The 18,581-nt window shown below is 35.1% G+C and overlaps 1 protein-coding gene across 1 annotated transcript in view; it reads left to right on the plus strand.

Annotated features, from left to right (window-relative positions):
* MSH4 (mutS homolog 4) overlaps positions 1-18,581 on the plus strand; it is a 91,261-nt gene that overhangs the window by 59,410 nt on the left and 13,270 nt on the right. The window contains exons 12-17 of the mRNA XM_027058844.2: positions 4,082-4,218; positions 5,228-5,331; positions 6,857-6,981; positions 8,877-9,077; positions 12,243-12,361; positions 13,694-13,822. Coding sequence (XP_026914645.1) covers positions 4,082-4,218; positions 5,228-5,331; positions 6,857-6,981; positions 8,877-9,077; positions 12,243-12,361; positions 13,694-13,822 — 815 coding nt within the window. The remainder of the gene's footprint in view (positions 1-4,081; positions 4,219-5,227; positions 5,332-6,856; positions 6,982-8,876; positions 9,078-12,242; positions 12,362-13,693; positions 13,823-18,581) is intronic.

Below are 18,581 nucleotides of genomic sequence, written 5' to 3' on the forward strand. Positions count from 1 at the left end.
ATTTTCTTCAAACTTAGAGTCACCTGAAAATCAGGAGATGTTTGTTTACCTTCATATAACACCGTGTATAAATTACATGAAAAGTGCAGGCTGTCAGTATGAAGTGGTTTCAGAGGAAGAGCTGTATTTGTCTAGAAGAGGTGGCATTTGAGCAAGTACAGTAATTCAGTAAGCAAATTTGTGGAGTTTCTTATAAATATAGAAAAATTCTGTTTGGGGTACTAGGACTACATAGTAAACAAGACAAAGTCCTGGTCCTCATGGAGATTATATTATAGTAGTGGAGACTGACAATAAAGAAACACACACATACACACATGTTTGTGTATAATAGGTATACATAGAGATACGTATATCAGCCACATAGATCATATAATATCACAAGGGTATAAGATATATGAGAAAAATATAACAAGTTAGAGGGGTCAAGAGAGTGACTGGATATGGAAGCATAGAGGATGGGAATGTTTTAGTAGATAGCATAGCCGAGAAAGGAATTCCATCTACTGGTAGTGGTACAGACCAAATGACAAAAGCTAAGGAAATCTCAAGGGATAAGGAATGCAATTGGTTAGGATGGAATAGGGCATTCCTTGACAAAACTAAGGTACCAGAATTTAGTCTTTGAAGGCTGGGAGTTTGGATGAAGCGATGCAGACAGGGAGGCCATTTTAAACTATTACAAGTTAAAAAATTAGAGTGATAGCAATGTATATGAGAAGAGAGAAATGCAAAAGGTGAAGGAAGAAATTACAAGTTAATAATTGAGTAGGTATAGCCATGGTAAAGGGAAATGTAGCTATTGGTGCTGATTGAAATTTCTAGCCTGAGAGTGGTTGTATGACTGAGAAGAGCAAGAAATTTGTTGGGAGGAACTATTTTTGAGGAATAAAGATGTTAATTTTCACAAGTAATGTTCAAAGCATTAATGGGCATCAAGTTAAAAATATACGAGCCCAGCATTACCTTGATTCCAAAACCAGACAAAGACCCCTCCACAAAGGAGAATTACAGACTAATCTCCCTGATGAACATGGATGCAAAAGTTCACAATGAGATATAGCAAACTGAATCTAGCAATACATTAAAAGAATTATTTACCATGATCAAGTGGGATTTATTCCTGGGCTATAGGGGTGGTTCAGTATCTGCAAATCAATCAACATGATACATCACATTAATGAAAGAAAGGATAAGAACTACATTATCCTCTCACTAGATGCAGAAAAAGCGTTTGAAAAAATACAGCACTCTTTCTTGATGAAAACCCTCAAGAAAGCAGGGATAAAAGGAACATACCTCTAGGTCATAAAGGCCATATAGGAAAGACCCACTGCTAATAACATCCTCAATGGAAAAACTGAGAGCTTTCCCCCTAAGGTCAGGAACATGACAGGAATGTCCACTCTCACCACTGTTGTTCAACATAGTGTTGGAAGTCCTAGTGTCAGCAATCCGGCAACACAAAGAAACAAAATGCATCCAAATCAGCAAGGAAGAAGTCAAACTTTCGCTATTTGCAGGTGATGTGATACTTTATGTGAAAACCCCAAAAATTCCACCCAGAACTGCTAAAATTGATATATAAATCTAGCAAAGTTACAGGATATAAAATCAGTGTACAGAAATAGGTTGCATTTATATACACTAATGATGAAGCAGCAGAAAGAGAAATAAAGGAATTGATCCCATTTACAATTGCACCGAAAACCATACAATATGTAGGAATAAACCTAATCAAAGAGATAAAAGCTGAAAACTATAGAAAGCTTATAGAAGAAGTTGAAGAGGACACAAAGAAATGGAAAATATCCTATGCTCATGGGTTGGAAGAACAAATATTGTTAAAATGTTGATAGTGTCCAAAGCAATCTATACATTCAATGCAATCCCTATCAAAATAACACCAATATTCTTCATAGAACTAGAACAAGTCATTCTAAAATTTGTATGGAACCAGAAAAGTCCCCAAATAGCCCAAGTAATGTTGAAAACCAAACCTGGAGGCATCACAATCCTGGACTTCAAGATGTATTACAATGCTGTAATCATTAAGACAGTACAGTACTGTCATAAAAACAGACACATAGATCAATGGAACAGACTAGAGAACCCAGAAATGTACCCACAAATGTGTGGCCAACTAATCTTCAACAAAGCAGGAAAGAGTATCAAATGGAAAAAAGAGTCTCTTCAGCAAATAGTGTTGGGAAAACTGGACAGTGACATGCAGAAGAATGAACTTGGACCACTTTCTTAAACCATACACAAAAATAAATTCAAAATGAATGAAAGACCTAAATGTAAGACAAGAAACCATCAAAATCCTAGAGGAGAAAACAATCAACAACCTCTTTGACCTTGGCTGCAGCAACTTCTTACTACAGAGGTCTCCAGAGGCAAGGGAACAAAAGCAAAAATGAACTTTTGGGACCTCATCAAGATAAAAGTCTTCTGGATAGCAAAGGAAACAATCGACAAAACTAAAAGGTAACCTATGGAATGGGAGAAGATATTTACAAATGACATATCAGATAAAGGGTTGGTATCCAAAATCTGTAAAGAACTTATAAAACTCCCCACTCAAAAAATAATCCAGTGAAGAAATGGGCAAAAGACATGAACACACACTTTTCTAAAGAAGAAATCCAGATGGCTAACAGACACATTAAAAGATGCTCAACATCACTCATCATCAGGGAAATACAAATCAAAACCACAATGAGATACCACCTCACTCCTTTTAGCATGGCTAAAATAAACAACTCAGGCAATAACAGATGTTGACAAGGATGTGGACAAAGGGGAACCCTCTTGCACTGCTGATGGGAATGCAAACTGGTGCAGCCTCTCTGGAAAATAGTATGGAGGTTCCTCAAAAAATTAAAAATAGAGCATGCTATGACCCAGCAATTGCACTACTAGGTATTTACCAAAAGGATACAAAAATGCTGATTTGAAGGGGCACATGCACCCCAATGTTTATACCAGTGCTATCAACAATAGCCAAAGTATGGAAAGAGCCCAAATGTCCATCAACTGATGAATGGATAACGAAGATATGGGGTATGTACAGTGTGTGTGTGTGTGTGTGTGTGTGTGTGTGTGTGTGTGTTGGAATATTACTTGGCAATCAAAAAGAATGAAATCTGCCATTTGCAACAATGTGGATAGAGCTAGAATGTATTATGCTAAGCGAAATAAGTTGATCAGAGAAAGATAAATATATGATTTCACTCATATGTAGAATTTAAGAAAGAAAAATGAACATAGGGGAAGGGAAGGAAAAATCATATAAAAACAGAAAGGGAGGCCAACCGTAAAAGACTTTTAAATATGGAGAATAAACTAAGGGTTGCTGGAGGGAAGTGGGTGGGGGATGAGCTAAATGGGTGATAGACATTAAGGAGGGCATTTGTTGGGATGCGCACTGGGTGTTATATGTAAAGAATGAATCACTAAGTTCTATTCCTGAAGCCATTATGACATTATATGTTAACAAACTTGGATTTAAATTAAAAATACACACACACACACACATATGTATGTGTGTGTGTATATATATATATATATATATATGCATACACATAATTCTGTGGTGAGTTTGAAGTTGATAGGAAGATTTTGATTTTTTAGGAATTTTATTTGTCACATCACCCATTTTTTTGAAATATTTTGTTTTGCAAAATATGTTTTGTAGAGAGAATTTCTTACTGTGAAATAATGATTGTTATAATTTATATGATTCTCTTCCTTTTCAAAAAAGTTAATAAATAAAAAAATGAATAAAAAATCTAATATTCTAATATAGAAAGTATAAAATAGTTTTATTTTTTATTTTAATTTTTAGAGGTTTTTACTTCCAAAGTACCTATCAAAATGTCTACCTTTGTACTACCAGTTTTTTTCTTAAAAGAATGCTTAAATATATGTTAGACATTAAATATCTTTATATATAAGTTTAAGAGTAGTAAGACCTTCATATTTATATATAAAATAATAAGAAAATGTGATTTCTTTAAACAGAAAGAGTAATTTTCTTATTAAAATTCTTTTTGTTTTTCCTGTTTCTGGTCACTAGGAATGATTTCACAGCTCGCAGAAAAATACAGTCTTCCTTTAAGGACAAGTTTTAGCTCTGCTCGAGGATTTTTCATCCAGATGACTGCAGATTGTGCAGCCCTTCCCAATAATCAACTTCCTTCAGAGTTTATTAAGGTTCATTTTAGCATTTTGGCTAGTAAATTGTTGTTTCTGGTTTTGCAGAATTACATTTTACATATTTTCAGACATTCTTTGAATTTTACATGTCAAGTTTCTGAATGTTCTGTATATTGCTTCTACTCCTGTCAACTCACCTAACAGTTATATATTAATCTAAGAGTGAGGTAGAAATTTTTTATTTATTTGTTTATTTTTGAGAAAGACCAAACAGTGCATTCCACAGTTCTGGAAGCTTGGTATGTATAAAAAAGGAAAATGAAAAAAAGAAAGTCCAAGGATATTTTTGATCAAAGGAATTTGGAAAATATTGTACCATCTCCTGTTTTAGGTAGTTCTTAGTTCATATTTGCCTATTAAAGGTTTAAAAATCCTGAAGTAAACAAATCTGCTTAACTCTTTAAAATCCAGTATTGCCAAACCTTTGCACCAGGAAAATATTTTTTCCTAAATACACATTAACTTCCCCATGATACACCAGTTTGGGAAAGTCTAACCCACTCTAATTTTGCTTTCTCTGCTCCCAGGGGGTAACTTTTGGCAAAAACAAACCATTTAACTTCTATGGTTTTTAAATACAACACTGTAATACTAAATAATGTGGGATAGATGAAGTAAAGAATGGGTGGAGACAGTAATGGGGTTAGACCTTGAGTGAGGTTCAAATGTAGGGCAAGGGCTAAGATGGGTGAGAGATGGAGTGAAAGTTACATCTGTCATGCATGTTGCTTGGTGATAAGATGTACTGTTTAACATTTCTACATGGCTATTTTAATTTTAAGACCTGTAAAAATAGTTGTGCCAGAATAGACTAGGTTAAAAAATCCTGCTTTAACTTTAAAAGTGATCTTTTCTTTTTTGCAGACATTATTTGAGAGTTTCTTTGTGATGCTTTGTCACAAAAGTTAAAGTGATTAACCTAAATACCTGTACAGTTTAAAATCTGTAGGTTTTATTTTATAGGAGTGTACACATATCTTGACATTTTTTTTTCATTTCCTAGCAGATATCTAAAGTGAAAAATTCTTATACCTTTACATCAACAGATTTAATTAAAATGAATGAAAGATGTCAGGAGTCTTTGAGAGAGATCTATCACATGACTTATATGTAAGCACATTTGAAATTTTTGAATATTAAATTGGTTAATTTGAGGCATTATGATAAATTTCATTAGTTGGCTTTTTGTCTGATTGCAGAAAATTATAAAATTATGAATGTTAGCAAAGAAAGATCATTTCCTGGAAGAACAAGTAAAACGTTTAAAGTCTGTCACTGTGATTGGGATCACTCAGCCTCATAGAAGATTCAGGCAAATCTAATTGCAATATACATATATATATATATATACACACATATATATCAGATTCATATATATACACACACACACACACACACACATATATATATATATATATATATATATATATATATATATATATATGTAACTGATACTTCTGTAGTATGCATTGCACCATGATGTAGAATTTGACACATCATGGGCTTATCTTGGGCTTGATTCAGTTTATTATTTTCCTATGGTATGTAAGCCCTCAACTTCTCATGGCACGCATATATATATCACAATAGTGTCAATCTCTTGCTGTTCGTGAAACAGTAGCAATACAGATAGAAATAATAAATAGATCATTCATGGGGAAGGGAGGCAAAAAAAACTGACCACTCATTGTTGGTGACCTGAAATGATAAAGACAAATATTGGACTTTCAAAACAATTTTAGGGCATAGAGCACAGAAATTATGGATATAGTAGCTTTGGGGAGCATATTTCTTCTTGTAAGGGAAAAACTTTCTTTTTTTTTTTTAAGTAATCTCTATACCCAACATGAGGCATGAACTCACAACCCTGACACCAAGAGTCACATGTTCTACCAACTGAGCCAGTTATGCCCTCCAAGGAAAACCTTGTATATTATATCACAGTATAATAACTTTCCCATATAAAAGCTTAAATAATTATGTTGTTAGGGTGTGTGTATGTTGGCGGGGGTGGTGAGAGAGAAAGAGAGGGGAAAATATGTAACTTTTGTGTTGAATTTCACATTTGCAAGAACACAAAATTATTAGCAGGTGGGATCTGTTGTTGTATAGTGAGGGCTTGTTTGACTATAAAAATAATTTTATTAATAAAAATTCATTTTATTCATATGTAATAACCAATAATTTCAAAAACATAGTGTTAATCCACCAGAAGATGCATTCTTTTTTTAAACATTTTAAAACTGTTTGTTTATTTTTGAGAGAGAACAAGCACAAACAGGAGAGGGACAGAGAGAAGAAAGAATCCCAAGCAGGCACTGACATGGGGCTCGATCACACAAACAGTGGGATCATGACCTGAGCTGAAATCAAGAGTTAAAACTACTCTTGTAGCTGACTCTTGTAGACTGAGCCAACAGGTGCCCACAGAAGATGCATTCTTGCTACTAAGTGCTGTGAACTCAAGGAACTTCAATTTCTTAATTTCTAAAATGAGGCAAAAGAACAGTAGACTTTACCTATAGTGTACAACTGAACTGTGAATGTTATGTTAGCAATGAATTTATTGTTTTACAATTATATTGTATGTCCCTTTTTAAAAGCATTACCTGACTTACCAAACATATTCTTTCAGGATAGTGTGCAAATTGCTTAGTGAGATTTATGAACATATTCATTGCTTATATAAACTATCTGACACTGTGTCAATGCTGGATATGCTACTGTCATTTGCTCATGCCTGCACTCTTTCTGACTATGGTAGGTTACTTTCTTTGGGATAAATATGTTGCATACTGAAATTTGTATTCCTTTCAAGCAATTTTATATAACAATTATGAATGTTGTACTTTTTTTTTTTTTACCTGAAATGTAGTCTCTTGCCTGTGGTCTTAGACTAAGACTCAAAATAAAGTAAATTTACCCTTGAAATTCATTTTAAAAGTTGGAAAATTGTTTACTGAGAAATTGATAAATGAAAAAGAAAATACTACAAGAAACTTGAAGGTTCCCCAAATAGGAAAGATCAAAAAGCTGCCTTCTTGGTAGAAATTAAAATGATCCAAACTGATAAAGTGCAAATCTGAAGACTAATTGGAAGGAGTGTGACATGGACGAGGGAAATGAACCTCCAAAGTGAATATTTTCTGAACTAGTTCCATAGATGTGACCATCTCAAGATCAGGAGTTATGTCATATATTTTTGTATCCCAAGTCTGTACACAAGCCTTGGATATAAGTGTTAAGTGATTTTCTAATATTAAATGAAGACTTCAAATTAACCCCTTGAAATTTCTTATCCAGCTTACCAGTAGCAACTATAATCCAGTATAGAAATTTGTAGAACTAGTATGTGATAATTAAAGTTGAATAATTGTGGACTTAGTATCATTAATAACTTTGAATTTCTAGTTAAAATCACCAGTAACATTTCTCAAGTACTTATGCCACTTAGTTTTTGATGGGAAATAAGTATCTTACAAAGTTGTTTCATATTTTTATATTTCTTATGGAAATGTTAACTTTTTAAATTGCTTTTTTTATTTTCTCTCTCTCTCTTTCTTTAAGGTATTTATTTATTTTGAGAGAAAAAAAGTGTGCATGAATGCACCAGTGCAGTGCAGGGGCAGAGACAGAGAATCCAAGCAGGCTTCATGCTATTAACATGGAGCCTGATGTGGGGCTTGATCCCACGAAATGTAAGATCCTAACCTGAGCTGAAATCAAGAGTTGGAGGCTTAACTGACCGAGCCACCCAGGCGCCCTCAGTTGGTATTTTATAAGTCAGAGCTTTTCAGTCTGTTAGATCTCCTTTGGAGTCAAAACCTTAACTTAACTATTTTAATAATAGTTTTCTTAACTATTAAGATATTTGATGTTGCCCCATTTTAATTTGAGAGGGATCATCCTGAAACTCAAACCTATAAATAATGACTTTGGGTGTTAAAATGCTTTTGAAATAGTTTAAAAATTATTTTCTAACCAACCTCCTTTTATAATGAATACTTTTGAGTTTATCCATGTGTTTCCTCTAGAGGCACATAGGATTTTAGTGTTTACTTGTCCCCAAACACTTTTTTTTCTCCCTTTACCTTGGAAGGTATTCATGGAGACCTCATCACTATTTGTTTCTATAAATTAACAATATATTTTATGTCTGTTTTGACTATTATCTGGGTATTCTTTTTAGGCAAAACGTCTATAAAGGTTCGGACATAAAATTATTTTTATATTTGGTTTTACCCTATATTCATACCCCACTTGAAAGCTAAGTACACCAAATTTGAAATAATGCTGAAGGTGGGAATTAAGTAAATGTGCGATTTTGTAGTACTGGTGATTAATTGTTATTTTAAAAGTGTCATCAATGGCTAGTTGACTCTTTATTCTACACAAATTTGAAAATGTTATGAACTGTTTTAGAGCCCAGGACAATGACAAGGAACTAAATCCTACAGTTCCCTGGAAGTGAATAAAAGTTGTGATGGTGATTAGAATGTGTCTATTATAATCTAGAGGGATTTAGGTAGAGATTAGGGTAAAATAATATCTTAATGTTATTGTCCCAAAATTGACCCTAGTAAAGTCCCATGTACAACACCACAGGCCATTAAATATATTAATCTTACAATTCTTTTTTTTGTTTGTTTTTTCAGTTCGGCCAGAATTTACCGATACTTTAGCAATCAAACAGGGCTGGCATCCCATTCTTGAAAAAATATCTGTGGAAAAACCTATTGCCAACAATACCTTTATTACAGAAGGAAGTAATTTTTTGATCATAACTGGACCTAATATGAGTGGGAAATCCACATATTTAAAACAGATTGCTCTTTGTCAGATTATGGCCCAGATTGGTAAGTTATGGCTTTGCTTTATACTTACCAGTTCTGCTCGTCATTTAAAATGCCTTGTGCCTGGTATTTTAGATCCAGGGGCCTAATTAACCCAAGGAAGTTTGGAGGAGGTTTTCTTACTTAAAAGTATATGTGTCTACTATGTAGACTATAACTTTTGCTATTTGGTATTGGTTAAGCTCCATCCAGTTTGGATTGTACTGTACTAAAAATTTTGTTGGATGTAACAAGTTAAAACTACCTTACTGTAACTATTAATATTGTATCAATTATTACTAAACTGAATCATATCATTATTTCTGATTGAAAACCGAGCTTTGTTGTGAAAAAGTGAAATAAATAGGATAAGCTGCTGCCTTTAATAACTCATGTAAGATTTTTACCAAATTATAACACTGGGGAGAGAAACATCTTTTACTTAATTAAGGGCTACCAGTAACTTGGGCGCAGCAGTTGATACATTAACACATGTGTGCACACACATGCATATAAATAGCTGTCATTAGCCCAACATTGTCATGTATTTCTTGGTGTAGAGGCACAACTTAGCTCTGAAAACTAGGTTTCCTTGAGAACTCTATGAATCCGAAATGAGATGATTTGCCCTAATGCAGTGGTTCTCAATCAGGGATGATTTTGCCTCCCCCCAGCCCCCACTCCCACAAATTTGGCGATCTGGATACATTTTTGATTGTCACAGCTGAGAGGAGTGTAGAGTCCAGGGATGTTGCTGAACATCTTACAGTGCGCAAAACAGTCTTCTCCCCACCCTCCTCCCAACTCTTGATAGACCTCAGAAAAATTATCCAGCCCAAGATGTTAGTAGTGTGGTGGTTGATAAACCCTGGCCTAATGTAATGAATTGTAAGGGGAATACAGCAATAATAATATTGGTGATAGATATAGTACTGATTTACCCTTATTACTGGGAAAGAAAATCAGATATGAGTGAATGAAGAGTAAATATTTTATTTGGTTTATGGTTTCATTGGATTGAAAAGGACATCTTAGCTAATCTTGTTCTGATTCATATGTGACATAATAATCTTGCTTGTATTTGTGAGGAGCTCTGTCCTTTTAAAAGAACAGAGTATGCAATCGCTGGGTCTCTCTAATTGTAGAGCGTTCATTATACTGAATTGAAATCTGACTTTCTATAACTTCTACTCATTAGTCCTAATTCTTCTATGTATCATAGAATAACCTAGTCTTTTTTGATAATAGCCTATCAAATATTAGAAGAAAATCATTCTACTCGTCACTCATTTTAAACCTCTAAGATACCTAGAAGTATATATAGTATCCCACATAATCTGATTGTAAAGGAAATAGTAGAACTTGAAAGGCATGGAGATGAAAAACATAGGCATTGGAGCTAGACCTAGCTTGTCTAGTTACTAGCTCTGTGATCTTAGGCAAATTACTTAACTTCCTTAGTTTTCCTATCTGTAAGTGAAAATTATAATAGTATCTAATTCTAAGAATTGTTGTAATGATTAAGTGAAATAATGGGTATAAAATGTGATGGACATAAGGTAAGGGTGTGAAAAAGAAGGAGACTTTCCAGACACAGTAAGAACATGTTCTAAAAACAGTATGGTATGCCCAAGGAAGTACAAGAGGTTTTGTAATTCCTTTGGAGAGCAAAGAGTGGCTGTGAGTAGTAGTAGGATACAAAGCCAAAGACATGGGCAGGAGCCAGATCATGAAGGGCCTTAGGTACTTCACTGAGGAGATTGAACTTTACCCAGAGATCTATAGGGAGCTTTTGAAATTTAAACAAGAGAATGGCCTGATTGGATTTGACTTTGGATAGATCACTCTGACTGATGTATGGTTAGATGAGAGCCAGACCAGAAGCAAAATATCAGCTGGGGGCTTCTGTAATAAATTAGATAAAAAAATGTAGAAAGCCTTTTTGGTAAAGGTAAATACAAATGAACTAAGAGGAGAAAGTACAAATGTATTCTGTATATGCTGTATTCTCCACTTGGGGCTTTCACATTTATTTTCCTACTTGATCCTTCCGGAAATCCTATGAGTAAGCTGTATTTAAGAGATCTATTTTCTCAGGTGTGATCATATAATCACTACTGTTATTGTTACTTTTATTTTTAGTAGTATTATCCTGACTTATGCTTTCTTTTCCTGCTGGTCATTTTTCCTTAGAGAATAATCCTATTCTTCATCCTTATCTTGGCTTTAAGTCCTCAAACAATCAGGGTTTTGTTTCTTCACTCCCATTATTTCACCATTTTGTTCTATATGCTTGCTACTTTTCCCATATATTTTCATCCTCTTATGATTTTGGAATGCCTTTTATGTCTCATTCTGTACAGAGATAGGTGCATTAATCAGATTGATTTGCTTTCAAAGGGTGAATATTTTAGATTAGTTAGTATGATAACTTCTCAGGCAGAAATAGTCTCATGGATGAAAACTCATGGATGAAAACTTTTAAAAAATTAAATTTTTTGCTTTCATTCTAATTCTGGGTATTTCTATACATTTCTAATAACAGATATTTCCTTATACATCTTTCTGTAACAGTTATATCAATTTAGGCTTCATAAGCATTTCCTTCAAATTTTCATATTTTGAATGTTTTTCATCTAACTATATTAAAATTTTTATGAGGCTTATAATATTTCTTTTTTTTAAAGTCAATGTATTTTTTAAGTTTATTTACTTTGAGAGCAAGAGAGTGGGACAGAGAGTGAGGAAGAGAGAGAGAATCCGAAATAGGCTCTACACTGTCAGCAAAGAGCCCAACACAGGGTCAAACTCAAGAATGGTGAGATCATTATCGTAGGCAAAATCAAGGGTCAGAGGCTTAACTGAGCCACCCAGGTGCTCAAGTTTATAATATTTCTAAGGTACTTGAATTTATGCTATATTATTTAACTTCCAAATAACTATGTGCAATAGTAAGGGCAAGTATTTCCATTTATATATGAGAAAGATGAGACTGGGAGAGTCTAATTGGTGCCCAAAGATACATGATAAGTGACAGAGCTGGGACCATGTCATCTAACTCTACATCCAGTGATCTTTCTACTACGTAATCCTTAGATCAGCTAATAAATAATGAGTTGGTGAAAAGTGAAAAATATTAATACTTATATTTTAAAACATTTCAATTGACTTTGACCTTCTATTTTATAGGATCATATGTTCCAGCAGAATATTCTTCCTTTAGAATTGCTGAACAGATTTTTACAAGAATCAGTACTGATGACGATATTGAAACAAATTCATCAACATTCATGAAGGAAATGAAAGAGGTACCTAAACTAAACTTTTCTTATGTTAAACTCATGTTAAATTCTTCCACTAATGACCAATTTTTATGTAAGAAACTATCCTTATACTAAAACATGCAGATGTGCTTATACTCCTCTACAAGAGACAGAGGGCAGTCAAAGACAGCAGCTTCCTACTTTCTGTCTTATGTGGAAATGGAAGAGGTTTTACTGAAAAATACACTTCTAGAGAAAAAGCTAGTATTATTGAACAAAAAACATGCTTTCATGTTTTTACATGGAATATATAAAAGACTTTTCAGAAAACAATGACCTATTCAAGACCATTTTGCATAGTATCTATCATTCCTGTTAGGCTTGATTTTAAAATAAAAGATGATTGGATGCTTTTAAAAATCACCATCGTGTATGCCCCTTTAGAATTTTCACTTTATGTAAAAATCTGTGTGTCCTCACCTTTTTCTGATCTAAGCCAGATGTCAAATAGACTTGAAGGGCTAAAGGAATTCAGTATAGTTTTTGGGCTATCTTAAGTAGGTAGAAATTAATGGACCACTGTAGAGTTAGATAACTTTTTGTAGATAGGGGGAGAATGGTTATTATTTATGACACTGTGTATGACTTTTACATAATTATTTAGTATGTATTGAGTATCTGTGGCAGAATATAGCAATATACTAGGTGCTTGAGGTGTATTTTTAAATGGTCCTAGCTCTCAAGAAGCTTAGCCTTAATAGAAAGGTAAAATGGCCATGAAATTTACTTTTGTGTCAGGACATAATGTGGATGGAATTCTATTTTTTGAGAAAGAGATTAATACTCTTCAGTTGAGAAGTAGCATTTCTGTCAAAGTTAGTCCTTGTTGAGCATGTATTTAAATTAGTTTAAATAGGAATCAATGGGCTTGGATACTTTCTCTTTAATTTTTCTCTCTTTACTCTCTAGAGAGATGTTAAAATAAACTTGAGAAATAGTTTTGAGTATGTTATGACAATTGATTAGTCATTTGTGGAGAAGAAAATGACCATCTTTGTGCTTTATTTAGATATTTAATTCATTGCTTAGTTTTACTTCACTGTATCTAAAACATCAATATTTTAGATAATGGTTATTTACTCTCTGTTGTCTCATGCACATATGCATGTCTGTTTATGTATATATCAGTTATTCTATTGAAATTATTAGTCATGAGATTTTTAGAAGAAAAGCAATGTGTTAGTTTCTGCCTAGCAGGATATCTTTATAAAAATATGTTTTGGATGAATTATTAGAGACTGGATTTTTCCTCATTTTTTTAAATGGTAGTGACAGCTGTTTGGTTACAATGAATAACATTAAAATTATATTTTCCAGATAGCATACATTCTACATAATGCTAATAACAAATCACTCATATTAATTGATGAGCTTGGCAGAGGTACTAATACAGAAGAAGGTATTGGCATTTGTTATGCTGTTTGTGAATATCTGCTGGGTTTAAAGGTATTCTCTATCTCTTTTAAGTGTATTAATTCTTAGTCCTTTTTTGATGTATCCTTTATATATTTATCATGAATGGATTTTACAGACACCTATAGAAAGCTCTTTAAACAATTTTAGGTGGTAAAAGCATACCATAGCATTTATATTTTTATTATTTCATTTCTGCTGGAAGCAGAACAGCTAGTATGATAATCATGGTGTAGAAAGGAGGAAATCAAGAAATACAAATAATATTAAAACTAGTCACTTGGCTATAATCAAATTAAATAGCAAAACGTGAAAGCATTTCAATAATTGTCTCTGTGTGTAGTAACATTGACTAGGATGTCATAACATGAAGTGAAAAACTAGGCATCTGAGGTCATTTTATGGTAAATTTATTTTACTTATCCAACTAAAATTTCATTCCTTTAAAAAAAACAAGTTTTTAAAAATCCAGTATGTAAAACAGACTATGATTTTTGCTGTTATTAAGCTAATATGTAAAATATCAAAATATATATGGATATGAAAAAACTTAAAAATACTTTTCCATATTTAAAGTTCCTTGAAATATCCCTAAAATGATGTTCTTTTCCTTAAATGAGATTCCATAATGATTTATTATGTAGAATGAGAAAAATCTTATTTTATACTTGAAGGGTATATGATAAATCAGAAGTAATATTAATAGAGAACAGTAGTGTTTGTAAAACTGAATCTGTTGGTTGATCAGAATTTCTCATATAAATAAGATATATGCATTACTTGTTAGGATTAAAAGCTAGTTAGTATCTGTGATGGTTAATTTTATACATCAACCTGACTGGGCTACAGAGTACAGGACATTTGGTCAAACAGTATTTTGGGTGTATCTGTGAGGGTTTCTGGATGAGATTTGTATTTAAACTGGTAGACTGAGTAAAGCAGATTGCCCTCCCTAGTGTGGGTGGCTCCATCTAATCAGTTTTGAGTGGGGTCCAGCTGAAGACCTGAATAGAACAAAAAGGCTGACTTTTCTGGGAGTGAGAGGGTTAATTCCTGCCTGACTGCCTTTAATCTAGAGTCATTTTTTCCTGACTCTGGAGTAGAATTGAAACATCAGCTTATTTTGGATCTTGAGTCTGCCAGCATTTGGCTCAAGTTGGCAGAAGTTTGGTTCTGAGGCCTTTAGATTCAGACTAGAACTATACACAGTCACCTCTCCTGGGTCTCCAACTTGCTGATTGCAGACCTGGGGAGTTATCAGTGTCCATAATCATATGAGCCAATTCCTAATAGTAAATCAGTCAATCAGTCTCTCTCCTTCTTCCTCCCTCCCTCTACACCCCCACCCTATTAATTTTGTTTTTCTGGAGAACCCTGACTTACAGATTTTTTTAATGTGAAATTTATTGTCAAATTGGTTTCCATACAACACCCAGTGCTCATCCCAACAGGTGCCCTCCTCAATGCCCATCATCCACCCGCCCCTCCCTCTCACCCCCCATCAACCCTCAGATTGTTCTCAGTTTTTAAGAGTCTCTTATAGTTTGGCTCCCTCCCTCTCTAACTTTTTCTTTTCCTTCCCCTCCCCCATGGTCTTTTGTTAAGTTTCTCAGGGTCCACATAAGAGTGAAAACATATGGTATCTGTCTTTCTCTGTATGACTTATTTCACTTGGCATAACACTCTCAAGTTCCATCCACATTGCTCCAAATGGCCAGATTCTATTCTTTCTCACTGCCAAGTAGTATTCCATTGTGTATATAAACCACATCTTCTTTATCCATTTGTCAGTTGATGGACATTTAGGTGCTTTCCATAATTTGGCTATTGTTGAAAGTACTGCTATAAACATTGGGGTACAAGTGCCCCTATGCATCATGCCTCTACTCCTGTATCCCTTGGGTAAATTCCTAGCAGTGCTATTTCTGGGTCATAGGGTAGATCTGTTTTTAATTTTTTGAGGAACCTCCACACTGTTTTCCAGAGCAGCTGCATCAGTTTGCATTCCCACCAGCAGTGCAAGAGGGTTCCCGTTTCTCCACATCCTCACCGGCATCTGTAGTCTCCTGATTTGTTCATTTTAGCCACTCTGACTGGCGTGAGGTGGTATCTGAGTGTGGTTTTGATTCAGATTTTGATATTGAAGTGGTTCTAGAGGAATTTTAAGGACGGATTTTCTGAATTGGTTCTGGAGTTTCTGGAATTGACTCTCTGATCTGATTAGATTTATTTTATTTATTTTACTCAAAGACTTTTGTTTTATTATATACATGGGCTGGGACTGATGGGAAGGGGTAGATGTAGTGGGCAACCATAGTCCAGACTAGTATTGGATGCCCATACCGATGGCCATGGATATGCTAAAGGTGCCACCAGTCTGCATGATGGTTTTCCTGATGCTGCTCATCAGCAACCAATTTCACATTCCAATCCTGAGACAGGAAGAAATTTTGAAGAGCACCCTGGCTGCCATGCCCACTGCATAGCCTGTCACAAAGCCCATCTTCATGTGGTTAAAGCAGCTTGCCTGGAACTGTGTATAGGCCCCAGAGCCACAAGGATCCTCTTAGTGTTCAGGTCCCTGCACTGTGGTGCCCCCACCTCACTTCTAATCTGATTAGATTTAAAGATACTAAGGACTCTATTTCTAGTAGTAGAGAGCACTAGTCATCCATAGTGTAAGGGTGGCCTCAGCAGAGGATTTTAATAATCAAGTGGAAAGGATGACCCGTTCTGTGGATACCAATTGGCCTCTTTCCCCAGTTACCCCTGCCATCATCCAATGAACTCATGAACAAAGTGGCCATGGTGGCATGGATGGAGACTATACATGGACTCAGTAACAGATTTCCACTCACCATGGCTGACCTGGCTACAACTGTTGCTGAGTGCCCAATCTGTCTGCAGCAGAGACCAACAGTGAGCCTCCAATGGCACCATTCCCTGAGGTGATCAGCCAGCTGCCTAGTGGCAAGTTGATTACATTAGACTGCTTCCATCATGAATGGAACAGCAATTTGTTCTTACTAATGACTAGACACTTACTCTAAATATAGATTTTCCTTTCCTGCACATATTGTTTGTGCTGAAACTATTACCCATGAACTTAATGCTTTATCCACCATTGTGGTATTTCACACAGAATTGTTTCTGATCAAGGAATTCACTTCATATCAAAGTGCAGCAATGGCCTTTTGCTCATGGAATTCACTGGTTTTATCATGTTCCCTACAATCCTGAGCAACTGGCTTGATAGAATGGTGGAATGGCCTTTTGAAGACTAAGTTACAGCACTTTCTAGGTGGCAATATCTTGCATGGCTGGGCAGGGTTTTCTAGAAACTTGTATATGCTCTGAATCAGCACCCATTATATGGTGCTGTTTTTCCTAGAACCAGGATTCATGGGTCTAGGAATTAAGAAATGGAAATGGGAGTAGCACCACTCAACTATTACCCCTGGTGACCTGCTTGCAAGATGTTTGCCTCCTGTCCTCTGGACTTTATGCACTACTGGCCTAGAGAGCTTAGTTCCAAAGGGAGAAATGCTTCCACAAACACACAACAATGATTTCATTCCACTGAAAGTTAAGACTGCCACCAAGCCACTCTGGGCTCTTCATGCCTCTGAATCAATAGGCAAAGAAGGGAGGTACTGCACAGGCTGTAGTGACTGATCCTGACTTCCAGTGGGAAATTGGATTACCAATCCATAATGGAGGTAAGAAAGAATAATTCTGGAATACAGGAGATCCCTAAGGGGTCTTGGTATTAGCATTCCTTGTGATTAATGTCAATTGAAAACTACAGCAACGCAATCCTGGCATGACTTCTAATGGCCCAGATCCTTTAGGAGTGAAGGTTTAGGCCATTCCATCAGGTAAAGAACCATGACCAGCTGAGGTGCTTGCTGAAGGCAAAGGGAATACGAAATACATAGTGGAAGAAGGTAGTTACCAACTATGAGCATGTGACCAGTTACAGATGAGGACTGTAATTGTCATGAATAATGAGTATTTCTTCCTTATTTTGTTATGAATTTGTATGTATTTGTTTTCTTTCCTCTCTTATTCCCTTATCATGTGACATAAGATGTATTGAATTTATATCAGTATGTTTAACTATTATTACTTTTATGTCAATAGTATTTAAGTTACAAGATATCAAGAAGAGTAAATGTCACTCAAGGACTTTATGTCCCCTTAGGGGAAGGGATTGGTACATTCTCTTGTATGCAGGATAGTTGAAACATGTTAGGTGGAGTTATGACCTTGTTGTTGTCTTTATTTGGAGATTAGGTATGGTTTTAAGAGATGGTGTATAGGTACCAATTTGACAAGAGCTGGCCTTGTGTTAGTTAATTTTATATGTCAAATTGACTAGACCACAGAGTGCCCAGTTTGGTCAAACATCATTCTGGGTGTATCTGTTCTGAAGGTGTTTCTGGATAAGATCAACATGAGAATTGGTAGACTGAGGAAAACAGATTGCTCTCCCTAATGTGGGTGGGCCTAATCCAATCAGTTGAAGATTTGAACAGAACCAAAAGGCTGACCCTCTTGGGAGTAAGAGGTAACTCCTTCTGCCTGACTGCCTTCAATCTGGAACACTAGTTCTTTCCTGCCTTCATATTTGAACTGAAATGTCAGCACTTTTTAGGTTTTGAGCCTGCTGGCATTCAGACAGGAACTACACCATCAACTCTCCTGGATCTCTAGTTGGCTGACGGTAGATCTGAGAATTTATCAGCCTCCATAATCACATGAGCCAATTCTTTATAATAAATCTTTTTAT

Source organism: Acinonyx jubatus, chromosome C1 (assembly GCF_027475565.1).
Source record: "Acinonyx jubatus isolate Ajub_Pintada_27869175 chromosome C1, VMU_Ajub_asm_v1.0, whole genome shotgun sequence".
In the NCBI taxonomy this organism is placed as follows: domain Eukaryota; kingdom Metazoa; phylum Chordata; class Mammalia; order Carnivora; family Felidae; genus Acinonyx; species Acinonyx jubatus.